Raw genomic sequence first — 17999 nt, 5'->3', positions numbered from 1 at the left:
TCCTGTGTGTGACTTTGTGCAGGTCATTTAGCCAGTCTGTGCTTCAGTTGCCCATCTGTACAATGGAGATAATAATGCTTCCCTACCTCACAGGGCTGTTGTGAGGATAAATGCGTTAATGATTGTGAAGCTTTTTGAAATCTACTGCTGAAAAACATTATATAAGAAATAAGTTTTATTATTATTTGTCCAAATAGACACCAATGCTTGTTATCCTAAGCAATTTCAATATCCATGGGGCAGATTACTTATGTAGTTTAACTCAGGATCTCCTGACCAATAGAACAACCACTGGATTATCTGTAATGTTCTCTGACTAATAAAATCCAGTAGGGAAGTACTGGGTCCATTGCTGAGGACTGATCAATTCCCTACTGGAGTCCAGGGTGCCAGCTTCTCTCAAAGGAGTGGTAGCTAGGCTCTTGCTTGAAGACGTAAGCTCTGAATGTTGGCAGTTTCACCAGTTATTGCTTTGTCTCTAACCTTCTCTTTTTGGGTGGAGTCATTAAGTCATTGAGAAGCAGCAAGGCAATTCTGAATCTATGGGAATCTTCCTATTGCCTCAATATCTTACAGTCTGGCTGACAGCTTTGGGCACAGAATGGAAGTTCTGCCTGTTTCACTTGTTCATGATTTCTTGTTTGGAAGTTGTGTCTCCATGTGGTTAGGCATCAGCTCAGCAAAGTACTTAAGTGCTTTCCTGATTAGGGATGGACTACTCAATTAGGCCTATGACCCTTCCAGCAGTTGAGGTGTCAGTGAACCTCACTGAGATAGATGAGAATGCTACTGAATGATTCGTCCCTTTTCTTCTACAGATGTACCGCAATACTTCACTGTACCAAGCATTCTCTTCTGTGGAGTCCTATGTATTCTCTCACCATCCTGGTTTAATGTTCAGGATGCCACTAGGGGAGATAGTGAGACAATTTGAGCAATGATGCCCTTAGCATGTAGCTTTAGATTTCTCTTTCATTTGAGCCCAGATAGTTTTTACTTTCCCCCTGAATAACCAAGCACTGAACTTGGATGAGAGCAAAAAGACTGAAGCTTTGTCCAGACCGATTGTAGGTGATGCTGGTGAGGGTGGGGTTGTTCAGGAGGTTCACCAATTCTTTATAATACAGACTATTGCAACTTCCTCTTCTCTGGCCTTACTAAATCCTATTCTGGTCCACTTATATCTGCTCAAATGCTGGTGGAAAGATCTTTTCCTGGCTCACCACTTTGACCATATCACCCCCCCCCCACCCCTTTGTGTCTCTCCACTGACTCCACTTTATTCACTGCGTCAGATACAAACTACTTGTCTTCATTGTTAACGGGCCTTCTCAGTCTATTTCCTATTATACTTATAATCTCTTATACGATCTCAAGATGTCAAACCCATCTTCACTCCACAAAAGATGCCTGGCTTGATTGCCCATTTTAAAAAAAATGTCAATAATGACATTAACATTTTCTCCTGTGCCAGACGTTATGCCTGGGAGCAGGGCCGGCTCTAGGCACCAGCAAACCAAGCACGTGCTTGGGGCAGCACATTTTCAAGGGCAGCATTCTGGCCTTTTGTGTGTGTGTGTGTGTGTGTGTGTGTGTGTGTGTGTGTGTGCTTCTGGCGGCAAAAGCCTAGAGCCGGCCCTGGCAGCAGCAGCGCGTCGTGCGCAGGGGGCGCCCTGGGGCGCTGCAGTTCGCGCCGTGGGGGAGCAGCGCCCACACCTTGTGGCTGGGCCAGGCAGGCTTCGAGTGGGGGACACTCAGGCTGGGGGACACCCACAGGGCACACGGAGACGCCTGCAGCTGCCACAGGGCGGCCGCCCCCCAGCGCTGCAGCCGGGGCTGGGCGAAGCGGCCCAAGCCGCCCAGGGACTGTGGCAGGGCGGCCAGAAGCAGCAGCAGCAGCAGGACCATAGAGGGTCGGGCGCTGCTGTGCGGGGCCTGCGTCCCTCTCTCCGGGGCTCCGCTGCCTCTGGGGCTACCCTGCCCCAGCTCCTCAGCCCTCTGCCGGGGCAGTCCCCCGGCTCTGCCCTCCCGGGTCCCGGCCGGTCCTGGAGGTTGGAGCCCTGGATGGAGGGACCCTGGGCTGAGGCGCGGCCCAGGAGCCCCGCTGCTTACCCTGACCCTGCCAGCACCGGACCGGCTGGAGGTGAGGGGGGAGCGGGCAGAGTCATCACGGGTGGGGGGAGCCCAGGGCTGGGGCAGCGGGGTGCGGGTTGGGCGGGGAAGAGAGAGCCCAGGGCTGGGGTGGCAGGAGGTGTGGGTGGGAGGGGGGAAGAGAGAGCCCAGGGCTGGGGTGGGGGGCAGCCAAAAATTTTTTTGCTTGAGGTGGCAAAAAACCTAGAGCTGGCCCTGCCTGGGAGGGGCTGCAAAACTGCCTCATTGCCCTCCTTCACATCCCTCCAAAAACTCGTCTCTACCATGATCCCTACAAAAAACTCAGCAATGTCTGGGCGGGTGATTTTTCCATGACTGCTACTTTTCATGCTGACCAGCATCTTCTCATTGCTCATTGTTTCTTTGTGCTCCTCCCCGACCCCTGCCATTTCTTTAAACTGTCTGTTGGGTATAGCCTTACATGTAGGGTGCAAGCAAGCTCTTCAGGGCAGAGCCTGTATCTTCGTTATGTGTGAGCGTACAGTGCCTAACACCGTGGGGCCAGGGCATCTATGTGCCACTATAATACAAATTAATAACAATTTGTACTTTGCACTTGTATTCCTCTGAAGATCTCAAAGAGCTTTAAAAAGGCACTGATTTGCCTAAGGCCACACAGCAAGTGAGCATCAATGTCGAGAATAGAATGCAGGTCTCCTGAATCCAAGCAGTTGCAGTTTCTATTTAGTTACAAAGTTGTCAATCACTGTAATACCTGAAAGCCTAGTTAGGAATGTGTGACACTCCCTAGGGGTGCCCAGAGTTGTGAGGCACCTCAATACTACGGGTCCTTAGCATGCCTGAAACCACCAGCCTCTGGCAGCACAAGCATTGCCTTCCAGCCCCGCATAGGCCTCTCTCTGTCTGTACAGGTATCAACAGACACACACCAACCCCCGAATACTCAGGGAATTCCCTGCAGTGTCCAGCCCCTTATCCACTGACCACTCACAGAATTACTATGACTGCTATTCACAAAGGAAGGGTATACACCAGCGTGCAAGATTCAACTCGAGACCAGCACTTTGCTTAATACTACACTAACATACTGAGATATATTGATAGTGAAAACAAGACTACATTTATTATCGAAGAATAGCTATTCAAGTAATAATGAGTAATAATATTGGAAACAAGTGGTTACTTGTAGAACAAAATCATAACATGCTTTCTAAAGCCTAAGCTTAAAAGGTTAACCTCATGCCTAAAAACAAAACAACAACAGAAAAGGGGGAAAAAAAGACCCCTCACTCAAAGTTCTCGTCAGCATTTTTCAGCCAAGCCTGGTTCAGATCCTTTTTTCATGAAGCAAAAGCACTGTCCTTTTTTTCCTCAGTGAAGGGGAGCAACAGGTGGCAAAGATAAATGTATTGGTTTGTAATACAGAAAACAAATGGTAGTGTTTTCTGGTGATTTAGGTTTATAGGGAAGCAGGATATTGGGGAAGGAGGCAGTGTGTGGGGTCGTGTTATTTATTTAAACAAAGGAAACAGCATGCATATTCAAGAAAGTGATTGGCCGGGTTATGTAGGCATTTCAGCCTAGATCCTCAAAGGTATTTTGGCTCCTAACTTCCATTGGGCCTTCCTGATTATCTTACTTTGTTGTTCCAGCAGCCTAGAAAAATGACTAGTATGATACAAATGGTATGTTGAATGGCACAAGTGTTTTGCCTTTGCTTCTCCTTGTCTGTGACTTGGAATCGCTGGAAGAAGAAGGGAGGGCATCACAAACAGCTACCTCTTAAATTCCTGGAATAGCTTGATTGAAGCCTGGACTCATGTGGCAAAAGAGAAGCAGCACTCTAGGGATTTCCTATATCTTGTTTGTGGTTCTTATAGAAACTGCGTTTATAGTTTCTGCATGCTGGTACAAATGTACGACTCTGTAAATGGCTGGGAAAGAAATGTTAGTGATAGAAGGATGTTAGTTGTATGCCTAACAGATAAGACTTTTCATAGCCTGTAAACCATTATTTATTGACTATGGACACCACAACTATTAGAATTAAAGGGCTCAGTTGCACAACCATCTCCCATACGAACCCCAGTGCGTTATTGGAGGGAAAAATAAGGAAAAACTCTCACAACCAGCCATGGCTCTTTTGGGATATGCTCTAATTTTTACCCTTTCTCCCACAGGAACTTTTTACACCGGAGTGCAAGTTTAAGGAGTCCGTTTATGAAAATTATTATGTAATCTACTCATCGATGCTCTACAGACAACAAGAGTCGGGTAGGGCCTGGTTCCTGGGGCTTAATAAGGAAGGGCAGGTCATGAAAGGAAACAGAGTGAAGAAAACAAAACCAGCAGCTCATTTTCTACCCAAGCCATTGGAAGGTGAGCTTTGGGCCATCACAGCCAGATATGCTGAAATTTTAAAACATCTCTTCCTTTGAGATGGTAATACCACAAAAGGAGGGGGAATGGGTCCTATCGTATCATTTCAGAATGTGCTTGGCACACACCCACTGGCCATATGACAATTGCTAGGATTCATGAGTGTATTATGCTTCACCACAGTGTGCCCTAGAAAGGGCATATGTAAAATGCTCTTTCATGGGATTAAGAGGTCATTTTATTAGAAGAAAACCTATTGTTAAAATGTACTGTGCTGCTTTTTAAAATATTCTTCTGGTAGAAGCAAAAAGTTGGTGTCAGTATTGCAGTGAGAAAATATTCCTTTCATGAACCAGCATGAGTGGTTCTGAACAATAATGTATACTTAAGGAAATTGGAGTTATGAATGGAATAGACGAAATGTCAGCATTGCAATTTAAGAGCATTCTAACACAAAACTCAAAGGTCTTATTATAGACTAAATCAAACTGCTCTATTGAGTCATGTGATGTATAGTGCGCCTTTGTGTATGTCAGCTATTCTGCTAGGTTAGGAAAGGGGAACAACAAATAATACCTTTAGTCATGCTAACCTTATATACTAAAATGATGTTGCATAATCTGGCAAAATGTGTTAATTTTTTGTCTTGAATATAGAATTGTCTATTTGTCCTACTCATTCTACAAGACTTTTTCACCTGGGCTTTTTTTTGTTGTTTTGTCCTGTTTACACTCCAAATCTCATTCACTTTGATCCAGATTGTTGCTCATCACCTCAGTAATGCTGAAAAGTGTTTCATTAGTTAACATCTTAAAAGAAACCCAACACCTTTCTAAGTAATGATTTTGTCAGCAGTGACATGTTTTTTAACATTACAGTTATCTGAGAATTACAAGGTGTGGAAGGTTTTGAGGAATTTCAAATCTAAATCATGTGTTAAATGTGTTAGGACTGTCTTTATGTAATGAAAATGTAACAGGTCTAGGTGACTGACTTTAATATCACATATTAGTTTACCCTGATTTTTTTTTTCTATGCTCTGCAGTTCAAGTGGTCTTTAACACTTTCCCAGTGTTTCAGCAAGACTTGCACTATATGTGTTAACCCCTATATATGAACTTAAAGTTATGTATTTTAAGACTTTTATTGGGAAAAATGCCAGAATATTTTTAAAAAGGAATCACAGTACATACAGCTTAGGGAAGATGTGCTTTTTCCATTAGAGTAATTAATATTTGTATGGTCAGACTCTTTATCAAAAGAGTTGAGGTAAGGCTTAGAAACAACTTATTTGATGTTGCCCAAAAGAGTCATCAAAGACTACAGCTATACTATGTAATTCCTTTACTTTGTATTGCTATCACATGGTGCTTAACTTCATATTTTTGTAGGTCACATTGGTATTTCATCCTGTTCCTAATTAATCAGCAAACAGAAGTGTCCTAAAAACAATTATGGGTGTGCACTGTAAAGACATAGATCATCCCCAGCATTATGTACTCTAGAGAAGAAATTTAATTTCAAACTTTCAAAAGCCATAAAAAGATTTAGATTATGTCATTGCAAATGTTAGAACACGTTAAGTACTTGATTAGTTAATGATGGTATGGGCCTTTCATATCTATTATGAAACTTCCGTACACTGAAGATCAAGGTCAGTGCTTTGATGCTACTGCCTCCTATTTTAATTAGTCCAGGGAAGAAGGGATTGTTCTCTCACATAGTTTCTTCAAGATCTTTTGTGTGATGATTAATTCTTTTGACTGCTTGACATCTCTTTTTTAACATCGCTGTGATATAAATAAATGCTACCCCCAACTTATGTGTAAGTAAAATATTACCTAATTCAGTGATGTGGAAAATTAAATTGAATTATCTAACAGTATTCATCATTAAGGCAGCTCAATTCAGGTACTTTGTAACTGAACATGTGTATTTTCCTCAAGAGATTTAAAATTGTTAGGACCCTAGTGAATCCCAGTGTGCTATTCTTAATTCTTCCATAAATTCAGTTAATAATTTAGTTTTGGAGTTTTCTGCATTTCAAAATTCCAGCAAAGATCAGTGACTATGGAATGTTTCTTGGCCACGTATTACAAGACATCTTAGGAAAAAAGAAAGAAACGAATACTAGCTGAACAGTGGCTGTTTTGTGTGCTGTCTGGAGCCATCCTAAATACTTCACCAGTACAGATGAATGAACACCAAGTCTTGTCTGATCTCATCATGTTTTAATTTTATATAAACACTCTATAAGATTTATTTTTGTGAATACATCAGTGAGCCATTTATGGGGGGAAATAAATGCCACCTATTAACCAGGCTGTGAGAGGAATTTGAAAAATTAAATAATGATTGATTAAATGATTTTCCTTCATGAAAATTAAAGTTCTTGATTCTAATATTGTCATTCTCATTTTTGATGCTTAAAATAAGATCCTCATGGCATTTGATAAAGAAATAACTTGATGTACACCAGTAAATATCAAGAATCCTTAAAATGTAATCAGAAAATTCAGTTTTGACTATTGAACTATTTTGTAATAAGACTGTGCAAAGCCTGAGGGGTTTTGCTGCACAGCTCATTCTTCCATATTGTACAAATTGAGATAGAACAATTGCTTTTCATTTCTAAAGCTTCTATAAACAAGTCACATTTTCCATTTAAAAACAAAGGGACAATTTCCTATTGTGCATGTAAGTCAGAGGTGATGGAGGAAGAGCGATACTTGGATTGCGTGGAAAAAATATTAGTGACTTAAAATAGACAGACAGTCCCTTTCAAAGTAGCTAATCTCCTTCACACAAAGAGGAACAAAGAGACTATTAAAACTCTTATTCTGGTAAGGGTGATATAAAAATATGCACTAAAATTTATTTGGGGTAAGTTCTATGGCCTGTATTATACATTAGGTCACAGAGGACCCTTCTGGCCTTAAAATCTATGAAAATGAATCCTACTGAAGTTTTTTTTTCTTCTACCTTTAGTTGCCATGTATCGAGAACCATCCTTGCATGATGTTGGAGAAACAGTGCCAAAGGCTGGGGTAACTCCAAGCAAAAGCACAAGTGCATCTGCAATAATGAATGGAGGCAAACCAGTTAACAAGAGTAAGACGACATAGCCGGATCCTCACAGGTGTTGTGACTTATTAAGCCCTGAGTACAGTTGAGCAATTTATCCTTGCCGGACTCTGCTACTTCGGTGTCTGTGGATCAGCTTGAGGCAAGTGAATACTTGCACTTTGCTGTTTCTGAACTAAATTGTTGCAAGTGGATAAATCTCAACATGTAGCTCCTCCCACAACGAGAAGACACCTGGATAACCAGCTAAACTCAGACCATGGAATGCCCTACCAGATATGGAATGCCTTTTGAATATTTTTTCTGTGACTGTGACACTTCATGTGAATGACATACTTCACAAGTACACTTGATACCTTGCCTGCTGACAGTTACCCATAATCCTTTTTTGAGTCCAGTTTCAGCGAAATCCATGTGTTTAAGTTCTATTTTGTAGCACACAGGTGATATCAAGTAATTTCTAGTTAGATGCTGTAAACCTGTGCTATTATGGATTTCTCTTCCCTTTTTTTTACAAGGCTGCTTGCTCCACTGTCTGTGACCTTTTGCAGGGATTGTGTTTCTCTACAATTTAAATGTTGCAGGTGGCTTAGTTCTGAAAGCAATCAGGGAATCAGGAAGCCTTCAAAAACCTATTATTATGAATTATATCTATGAAGACTAGGATCATTGTCTCTGACTTAGAATATTGGTAAATGTGAATACACTTTAGTAACAGATACCATGCTCCTGAGGTTGGCATTATTGTGGTGGGAAAAGTGTCAAACACGACCAGTAGAAAGTTTTTTGAAACTAGTGTTTGACATCCCTCTATAGTTTCTTTTTGTGTGTGTGTTTTATACGTATCACAGGCTTACTGGTAATGGTAACATTTGCCTTGCCCAGCGAGCAAGACCCACTCATTTTTGGGAAAGTGGGTCCAAAGAACTATGTAGGCCTTGTAGGCCTGAATTAAGGCTCATTTTTCACCTACTAATCCTCATTATTTGAAAAATAATAATTAAGACTAACAAGAATTGCGCTACCTAAATCCAGTTCAGATCTAATCCTTTCCTGTTTTTAATTAACTGAATTTAATGCCATCATTATTTTGGCTGTTTTCCACTCTTACTCAGCAAAGCATGGGCAAGGATGATGTGTTCTTTTTAGCAGCACCAATGCAAAGGGTAGTTATAAGTTATACTTTAATATTTTGGGTATTAATTTTTTTTTAAACTGGGTCTATTAGAAAACATTTAATTTTTTTTTTAGCTCAGCATGCAGAGTCCAGTCCTATGTATTTCACCCCATAACCCAGTACATACCTCTAACCCACCTTTTTAGGATATTCCCACCAAACTGCTAGATAATCGGTGCCTTGCCTTGCTTTCTGTATGCTATACATTCTACTACATGAAACTAGAGGAAAGCAAACCCATTATGAGATTGAGTCCTTGAATCATGTTCAATTGCTTCATGAGAAATACTGGTGACGCTTCACTGGTGTCAGTTAACTGTCATGAAACCAATTGAACAACAAAATAAAATGGGTAATAAGCTTTAGACAATACAACAAAGATGCCATTATAGTGTTAAATACTGTAGGTAAAGAGTCAAATATTTAGGCGCATACTTTCAAAAGACTGAAATAAGGCTATTCTGTGTGTGCTTAATAGGCATTTGCTTCTCAGAAAGGGCGACAAGGACCAAACTGTACCTGAGTTTTGGCAAACTATGTGTGACAACACTCTATTGGCCTCTTGCTGTTATCATCATGTTTAAGGGGGACAAACTTCATCCTTCCCTTTTGAGCAATTGTAGTTACTGAAAAAAATAATTTTCTCATGGCATTATGCAGAGCTCTGTGACAGGCCACCAGTTGTTTCAAATTCCTGGCCTGTTTAGCTGCATACTGATTAACTCTTCATGCTTATACAGTTTTCATATGGGAATTCCGTTTTAATAAGTAACACAACATATTGGTCAAATAGGTTATTGTAATGCTGCTATGAGTCTTTTGACAGTTTAGGGTTCCTTGTTTATATACCGTGTAAAACAGACAAAGTTTGGGTCTCCTTAAAGAGCCGAGTGAAGCATATCAAGTGAAGTTTGTTTTGTAAGTATTTAAGCATTTAAACAAAGACAAAGCTACTTCAATGCTGTGACAAAATGTGCATAAAGTAACTTTTGGCCCAGATCATCCCCTCACCCGGTGACTTTAAAGGAGAAAATCTCCATGAGATACCCCTTGTGGTGAGCTTCCGATCTCATCCTACTAGGACGGATGGGACTTGTGTGCCTCCCGCCCCCCTAACAAAAAAAGCTATGAAGCCTCCCCCTGGTGGATCAATAGGAGGCCAGTACTACCAACGTAGAGCTCTGCCCTGCCTCTCTGGTAGTGTCCTGGCATTGGAGCCTTGCTGACCTCCCCGCCCCCCTCACTTCTGCTGTAGCGCCTCTTGGGATCGGGAAGGGAGTTGTGCAGAGAAGCTGCATTATCTTTTGTGTCTAATGTTCACAGGGAGCCTATGTGCATTCTTGCCCTGTCCCACTCAGTCTCCAGCCTGCCCAACTTGGACCCTGGCCTGCACAGAGGTGGCTCTGGAGGGTCCGGAGGGTGAGACAGTGCCATAGAACTGCCTGAGGTATGCACGGAGGATGTAGAGAGCACACGCTGGTCCTTTGAATTTCAGTTCTCTGGGACTGGTGTCCCAAGGCCATATACATTACCATTTTCAACATTAAACCCTACATCTCAGGCAGCTATTTCTCTGCCAACCAGTTGACTAGTTACAATTAAGGCTGAATTTATTTTTGTAAATGACTAGTATGTACTGTAAATGTATCACCAGTTTTATTTTTGTTTACATGGGTTGTCTGTAAGGGTGTTTAATCCTGTGAATGGATGTCTTACAACAATTTATTCTAAAGTCTGTTTAAACGTAGAGCACAGGGGTCTTTGTTATTTGTGTTTTGGTTATGCCTTTAATTTTGTCTCTTGTCTCATCTGTTGCATGGGAAGAGGATGGCAATGATGAACTGCATGTAGTAGGCTATGCGTATCAAGAACTGTTGGTATGTATTACTAAATTTACATACATATATGCAAAGAGTTTGTTTGCATTGTACAGTTTGTGTTTATTATCATTTGTTGTATACACAGAGGCAACATATTGAATAAAATATTTATATGAAGGCATATTGAAAAACAAAACAACTTTATCTAACAAGCAGAATGTGCAAAATAACATTGCACTGGCCACAATGTAGTGAAACTACGTAGATAGGTTGGCAAACTCAATTCTCCCCCTTTACCATGCCAAAGAAAATTTTAGCTCCTTGATATATTACCTCTCCTGCTGTTTTCCAGGATAAGACTTCACCATTTTGTTCCCTCTAAAATTAATGTTGCTGTTAAGTGAAAACTATTTTCAACTGTCTGTTACTACTAAAGTACTGTATAGTAAACCTGATGAATTAATTTATATTTACAGATTTTGTGTTTTGTATTTCCATGTACAGCAATGTATGCAACTCTACAGTATGCCAGACCTTTTGCATGCTGTGTTTTGTATTGCTCCTTCCTTTCTTTTTATTTAATCCCAGAGAGCCTGGTTTGCACAGTGGTCCAAAAAAGAAATGCCAATCTCTTCACTATCTCACTAATGCACAGGTATATTAATAATGCAGATGGGCATTATCTTTTCATTTTCCCTCTGAAACAAGAAGTTCATTTTTATTTCAGCAACAATTTTGGCAAAATACCAGTCATGCATACACATACACAAAATCCAGTTCTTAGGTAGATATGTACAAATTGAACAAAGCACTATTAAAAAGTGTTTTCTAGATTCACATGAACCCTTACCAGCTTGGCCATGTTTAGAAAAACTATAGTAGCTTCTAAAGAAAGATCACAAGTGCTTTGTAGCTCACTTAACACGTGTTTTGCTTCTTCTCCTATTCTTTAAGCAATGCTCAAATCAACATGTTTATGTATTGTCATTTTTTCATCCATATGATTTGTATAACAAAAATAACCCACAAAAGAATAAAAGGACCTTCTTTCACAATGTATTTACCTGAAAGAATCTTGTAAAGCTCATAACTGTTTACACACAGAGGGACAAAATCTCTGCTGCTGTAATGTTATAGCGGTCAATCAAGTAGACAAAGAGTTTGGCCCATGCATTAAAGGTGTGTCTTGTTGATCCATCTGTTCTATGGTACAAAGTAGAAATATTCAACTCCATTCAGGTTAGAAAAAGTAGGAAAATTAGACATAGTAAAGCTATTATAGTGTTGCTAAATGCCCCTTTGGATAAATTTGTGATCTGTGCAATACATTTCAAGACTTTTTCAGGATGTCTAATGCAAATGCTATGATTTTTTTTTTTAAATATAATAAAATCTTTGTTCTAGAGCCTAGTCATAGAACTATTCAACTTCACTTTATTCATCCCCAGACTATAGTATGAAATATAATTTAGATGTAAAGTGAGTCACCATTCCAGGAAGGAGGAGGGCAGTGCATCAAAAGCACCAAGCCAGATACATGATTAAATCTCCAGCTATATGCCTCTGAAAGACAGCTTGACCCTTTACCCTCCCAGTAATCCTTTCCCTTTGCTAAATCATGGATACAAGCAAGACAGTGAACAGCAAGTTGATGTCTGAAACCCGAGAAGATGTTATATAGTGTGGCCACAATCCTGCAAAGTGCTGAGAGTGCTCAGAAGTAGTACTTAGCACTTTTCAGATGGTGCCCTTTTTATCACAAGAATGGAGAACTGTAGATGTAGCCAGTATCAAACTGCCCCCTTATCTAACCAGCTTTCTTGTTCTGGAATTACTGTTTGCCCAAGACCTGGAAGCAGTGACATAATTAGTATATGTGAATTAGATGGGAAATATTTTTCACTCCCTCACACCTCTTTTTACTTTTACAATTTAGGCAGACAGTATTTTCACATACATGGAACAATAATATTTATCTTCCAGTCTTATTTTTATAGCAAGGGAATAAGCTGCATAGAAGATGTACTGAGACTCATATCACTGGTTTCCTCAGTATGGGAAAAAAAGATGTTCAAGCCACACACACGCAAAAAAGAATAAAAAATGGAAAAGAAAATAGATATCCATTACATTTTGAGCAGTCTTGGTAAACACTATATGGCTTATAGCCCAGTTTTGCTTTGATCATTTGTATTTTACTTAATCCCAGGCCCTAGCTTTGTCAGAGAATTTTAAAACATTTTTTTTAAAGTCTATATTAATCCACCTCAGTAGCTTTGAAAATTAAAAAACAAACCTGTTGTGGAAATGTTTAAAAGTTTGTCTTACTAGAAATTAGAATCACTTCTATGATTTTAGTTTACAAACTTAAAAGGAAAACAAACAAAATCACAAAGTAAAATAAAATATATCAAATATTACATGACACGCAGATACCCAGCAATTTATGACCTTACAGAGAATAATTTTCCAGTCTAGGAATGTGGCTGCCTGAAATATCATAGGTAAGATACAGTATTTATATCTTTGTTTGCTAGTTTGTTTAAATGATCCCAAGTATCTATTCAATCTAAACAACATTGATTTTCTATTTTGTTAGCTGTACAAAGTACTGTACATAAATGCGAGACATAATGAAGCTTGATTTCCTTTTTTCTTTCATTGACTCAGAAGTACCCACACCTGTAAGACATTTATTACTATAAGAGACTTCAGGTCTGTGTTAATTTATATATAAATAAAACCAACAAGCTTGTGTTCACCAGTCAAAGACTAGCGTTGGCAAATGTTAAAATGACACATTGAAATACCTAATCTCTGTACAATTTTAACGGTTACAACCATAAAATATAAGATGTGATTTCAAAACTTGTTTTACTTCAAAGTTTGTTTATGCTGCATCAATACATTTTAGAACTCTTCCTGATATTTTGGTTATCTAAAGAGAGGCAGTAGCAGCTTTTGGGTATAGTTGTCTCTGTGAATGTGCAGAACTCCCATTAATAAGTTATGCACAGACATTTAGAGGTGACTGGATTATGTCTCCCTGAGAACATGGGCTTTGAAAAGCTATATATTTATGTTTAAAGCTACACATTTAAAGAAAATGCGGTAAAAGCAAGCTAAATGGGGGGAGAAATGATTGTTCAAAACCTTTCAATAAGCGCACTTAAAGTTTTCACACTATAACTGTTACATGTTCTTTACTGTTGTATTTTCCAACTTAAATAATCAATGTCCTTTCTATAAGAAAACAAATTTCTAGTGTAATAATGGAAATACCTTTTTTCAATTAATACACAGGTTCCTTATTTCTTAGTCTTGTATCAAACTAAAAGCCTGAAACTTGACACCTAAATCACAATGTAACAATATCAAAATTTGATATTTTTTGTGATTTAATCAAATTTCACAATATGTAATCACTTTTGAAAAGAAAATGTACATATTTTTTTGCTCTGAAGAATTAAAGGGCTGCCAAACCTACAAGTTGGGGGGAAAAGATTCAAATGTAAATAACTTAGGGAAGTCCCAATATAGTTGTGCATTTTTCATAATTCAATGTGAATTTCACACTGAGCAGCATTTCACCATTGATAAGAAATAAAAATTTTGTTCATACCACTGCACTGTTTGTATTTACTGTTTGAAATCTGCAATTAAATTATTTTGTTTCCATCATCTGAACATCTTTCATTGACAGCAGTGTGCTATACAGTGTACCTAATTCAGCTGATGGTCAAGACTCCCACCTTCTATAAAAGTAGTAAGATTCAATGAATATCGTGTGTGATAGTGTAATCTCTTCCAAAACAGTGAGTCCTAATAGCACACGGAATTGGTATCCTAAAAGTTATCTAATACATTTTCATGTGCTTTTCTTTTTAAGATGACTAGGTAAGTGTACATACATAACACTATGATAAAAGTACATACAAGTTATAAGATATGTATTAAATATAGCAACTCATTTAACTGGATTTTTTAAAAAAATTCTCACCCTACAGGTTATGTATTTGAGAGTGTAGTATGAAGACTAGATAACCAGCTTAATGATATTGTAACCACAGAAATCAAGATTTTTTTTGATTTCTCTGTTCTAGCAGTGGGGTCTGGTTTTATAATTTGGATCATTGACCTACTCTCTGGGGTTGTTTAGGTATTTGGATCTGTTATACAACTGCAGATTTCTGACAAAAAATAAAATAATTAATTTACAGCTTCTCTTGTTATTGGAGCTGGAAAACAATCAGAATTGGAAGGGAAAAAACACAGCCAAATAATAATATATTTGACAGACACCAGAAATGGCATCAGATAAATTTTTTGACAAATATCCATCCAGCTCTAGTCTTTTATATGAACACCATTTCATTATGTAATGGTGTCGAGATTTGACAACAAGCTAAACTATGCAATAAAGCTTTCTTGTGTCACTTCAGTGAAGCCAGGAATTCAACCTTAAGACTTTTAAAGCCAATCCCAGTCCCACTGAAGTCAATGTGAGTGTTGCAAATGAATTCAACAGGAGCAGGAGTAGACCTGCAATTGGTTGTTATGAAATACAGAAACTTACATTGGTCTATTTGAATATCTCTGGTGGTTATTCTATGTGGTTTGCCTTGCATTTAATTGTTCTAGCAGCCTAAAAAACCAAACCAAACCCCTCAGTCCTGGATGCTCCATGTTACGATTAAGGGTATTCTGTCCCAAGCCAGATTTCACAAGCATTCCCATTCCATCCTTCCCAGCATTCACAGTTTCCACAGCTACATACACCATTGCCTAGAACAAAATAAACAGGGGATAATTACCATAATTGAAATGTACTGCATTAAACTGTGTTATGGGAAGAAACAAGCCATAATAAAACATTTTTATTGTTCCTTTACATATTTTTTGTTAAGAGAGCACTTTACATTTGATTAAGCAGCCACCAAAACCATACATTTTCAAACAATTAATGGCATCTTTAGAGCAATGCCATCAGCAGAATAATAAATATGGTAATTATACCATCATGGTTTGGACCCAAGCTGTTTCTATGCTGTCTTAGTGTTCCCACTATACTTCAAGATGTAAGGAAAAACTAGAACTATTTTAGCTAAAGCGAATTTGTTGCAAAGAGAATAGTATTATGAATAAACCTTTGAAATTGAAAAGCACCTTTTTCAGCTGAGGAGCTCAAAGTGTTTGACAAAAAATAGTCTCATGAAATCTCTGTGTGACAGGGTATTATCCCCATTTTGCAGATGGAGAAACTAAGGCACAGAGAGGACCAATATTTTCAAACCCCTCCATCACATGTGGGTGACAAACTCAAGTGGAGTGGTGGAAAATCAGGTCCCAGGCACTCAAACACAGTGAACACTTTTGGAAATTTAGTCAGCCAAGTAATCAGTTGCAGATTTGTGAATAGAACCTGAAACTCATGACTCCATCTTTCATGCTCTGATACCCTTCCTCCTATTCTTTGTTTCAGCAGACACATAGTTCTGTCTTCTGCCACCTCTGTATCCATTGGCAAATAGAAGAACATTGCTAAGCAAAGATTTTTCTAGATGGAAAGATGCAGAGATTGTCCTCTACGACAGTGGTTCTCAAACTAGGGCTGCCGCTTGTTCAGGGAAAGCCCCTGGCGGGCTAGGCCGGTTTGTTTACTTGCCGCGTCTGCAGGTTCAGCCGATCATGCCTCCCACTGGTCGCGGTTCGCCGCTCCAGGCCAATGGGGGCTGCAGGAAGCAGTGCGGCCCAAGAGATGTGCTGGCCACCCAGACGCGGCAGGTAAACAAACCGGCCCGGCACGCCAGGGGCTTTCCCTGAACAAATGGTGGCCCTAGTTTGAGAACCACTGCTCTACGATTTTCATCATGGAACACACAGCAAGTTAATCAAACAGATCACATATTCCTGCTTGTCACTAGATTTTTCTCCCATCTCTGTTAAAAGCAAGTGTTGGCAGTCTACCCATTTCCCTTTGCATCTGCCATCTAAACCCTGAGATAGGTGCAAAAGACTTTAGTCAGCATCCAACATGTCATAAAAAATACTGTCAGGCATCTCAGCATCCCAGTGAGAGTTGTCTTGATGCCAGGGAAGTCTATGAAAAAAACATGACTATTCCCCTCATCATAATATAAGCACCTGCTCCTGCTGCATTACCAAGGATTATTAAACTAAATGGTTTCTAAATTCATTACATACATTCATCATAGAAAATGAAGTAAAGATGGTGATAGCAACAGAAACCACTGAATCACTACCTTCTCATACATGTTCATTTCCGTACAGGAACAGGTGGTAGACAAAAGCATTTTACTTTTTGGATGAATTTCACAAGTGATTTAATTATTGGTATTCATGCTTTGGATTTCAATTTTCCTTGCAAAGTGTTAAATTGATTATTCATCACAACATAAAGCAACACTCTCCTAACAGCTAAAGTGATTTTAATAATAGGAAAGTGTTCCTCCTTTCCATCAATGGACAAAGAGAACTTGCTTGGTTTTGTCTAACTTCAATTTGCATTTATGCACAGTCTGCTTCTCAGAGCAATTAAGGATTAGTCAGTACTGCACCTGTGCAAATAAGACCATCATGTTTGTCGCAGTCTCTGTCATCACATTCACAAAATTCCCCTGAAATGTACCAGTCCTGGGGGGAACAGATGCACTTTCCACAGTGACAGGAACCTGAAATCACAAAGATTATTACTCACAATCATTGGGCACCAGCACTTTTCTTTCTGGGATATAACATCTCAGACACAGGCACAATTGCCATCTAACAAGCTATTGTCTAAAAGAAGATCAAGCAGCTAAAAGCTTATTGAATAAAATGATCCTTTAGAGGTCAGCCTGAGTATGAAGTGGTGTTCTATGTAATGCCTTGATTTTGCTTCTTTTATTTATTCAGGACTCAAATTTAGAGGTTTCGCTTTTGTGCCAGAGCATCACAATCAAGGCTACTCTTCCCAGGAGCTGTTCTGCTTTGTGGCTAGATGAGTCAAAATCATGCCTGGTCCAACCTTATTGAAGTCAATAAAATTGCATCGGGATGAAAAATGGCCCGTAGTGTTTAAGGCACACACATAGCACCTTGCTGCTCTCTGGCCTTTTCTTTCCATTTGTTTTGGATCACTGCGGGTTGGATTTTCAAAAATCCTAAGTTCCTTAGGAGTGCAGGGTACACTGACTTTCAATAGGATATGCTCCTAAGTCATTTGGACAATTTTGTAAAATCCCACTCTATCCCCCTTTTCAAGAGGCTTTCCTTTATTACAGTAGGGAGCCATCAACTGTTCAGTGCTGTACAAAACAGAGAAACACATGATGATCCAGCCCCAGAGAATGTACAAAGGTATTTAATTCACAGAAATCTATTCAGGGCCTGATCGAAAGCCCACAACATTTTGCATCTTTCCATTA

The 17999-nt window shown here is 39.3% G+C and overlaps 2 protein-coding genes across 3 annotated transcripts in view; one reads left to right on the top strand and one right to left on the bottom strand.

Annotated features, from left to right (window-relative positions):
• Positions 1-14196, top strand: part of FGF14 (fibroblast growth factor 14) — a 636316-nt gene extending 622120 nt beyond the window's left edge. For both annotated transcript variants that reach the window (XM_054012858.1, XM_054012867.1), the window contains exons 4-5: positions 4293-4491; positions 7480-14196. In XM_054012858.1, the coding sequence (XP_053868833.1) occupies positions 4293-4491; positions 7480-7616 (336 nt within the window). In that variant the 3' untranslated portion in view covers positions 7617-14196. The remainder of the gene's footprint in view (positions 1-4292; positions 4492-7479) is intronic.
• Positions 14197-14275: 79 nt separating this feature from the next.
• The window catches only part of ITGBL1 (integrin subunit beta like 1), a 201792-nt gene continuing 198068 nt past the window's right edge, over positions 14276-17999 (bottom strand). Inside the window, exons 10-11 of the mRNA XM_054012844.1 lie at positions 17151-17264; positions 14276-15357 (exon numbers count right to left, since the gene is read on the bottom strand). Coding sequence (XP_053868819.1) covers positions 15266-15357; positions 17151-17264 — 206 coding nt within the window. The 3' untranslated portion in view covers positions 14276-15265. The remainder of the gene's footprint in view (positions 15358-17150; positions 17265-17999) is intronic.

The sequence above is a fragment of the Malaclemys terrapin genome, chromosome 1, assembly GCF_027887155.1.
Source record: "Malaclemys terrapin pileata isolate rMalTer1 chromosome 1, rMalTer1.hap1, whole genome shotgun sequence".
Lineage (NCBI taxonomy): Eukaryota > Metazoa > Chordata > Testudines > Emydidae > Malaclemys > Malaclemys terrapin.
Note: the sequence above shows the minus strand (reverse complement) of the source record. Positions and strands in the feature narration are given on the sequence as shown.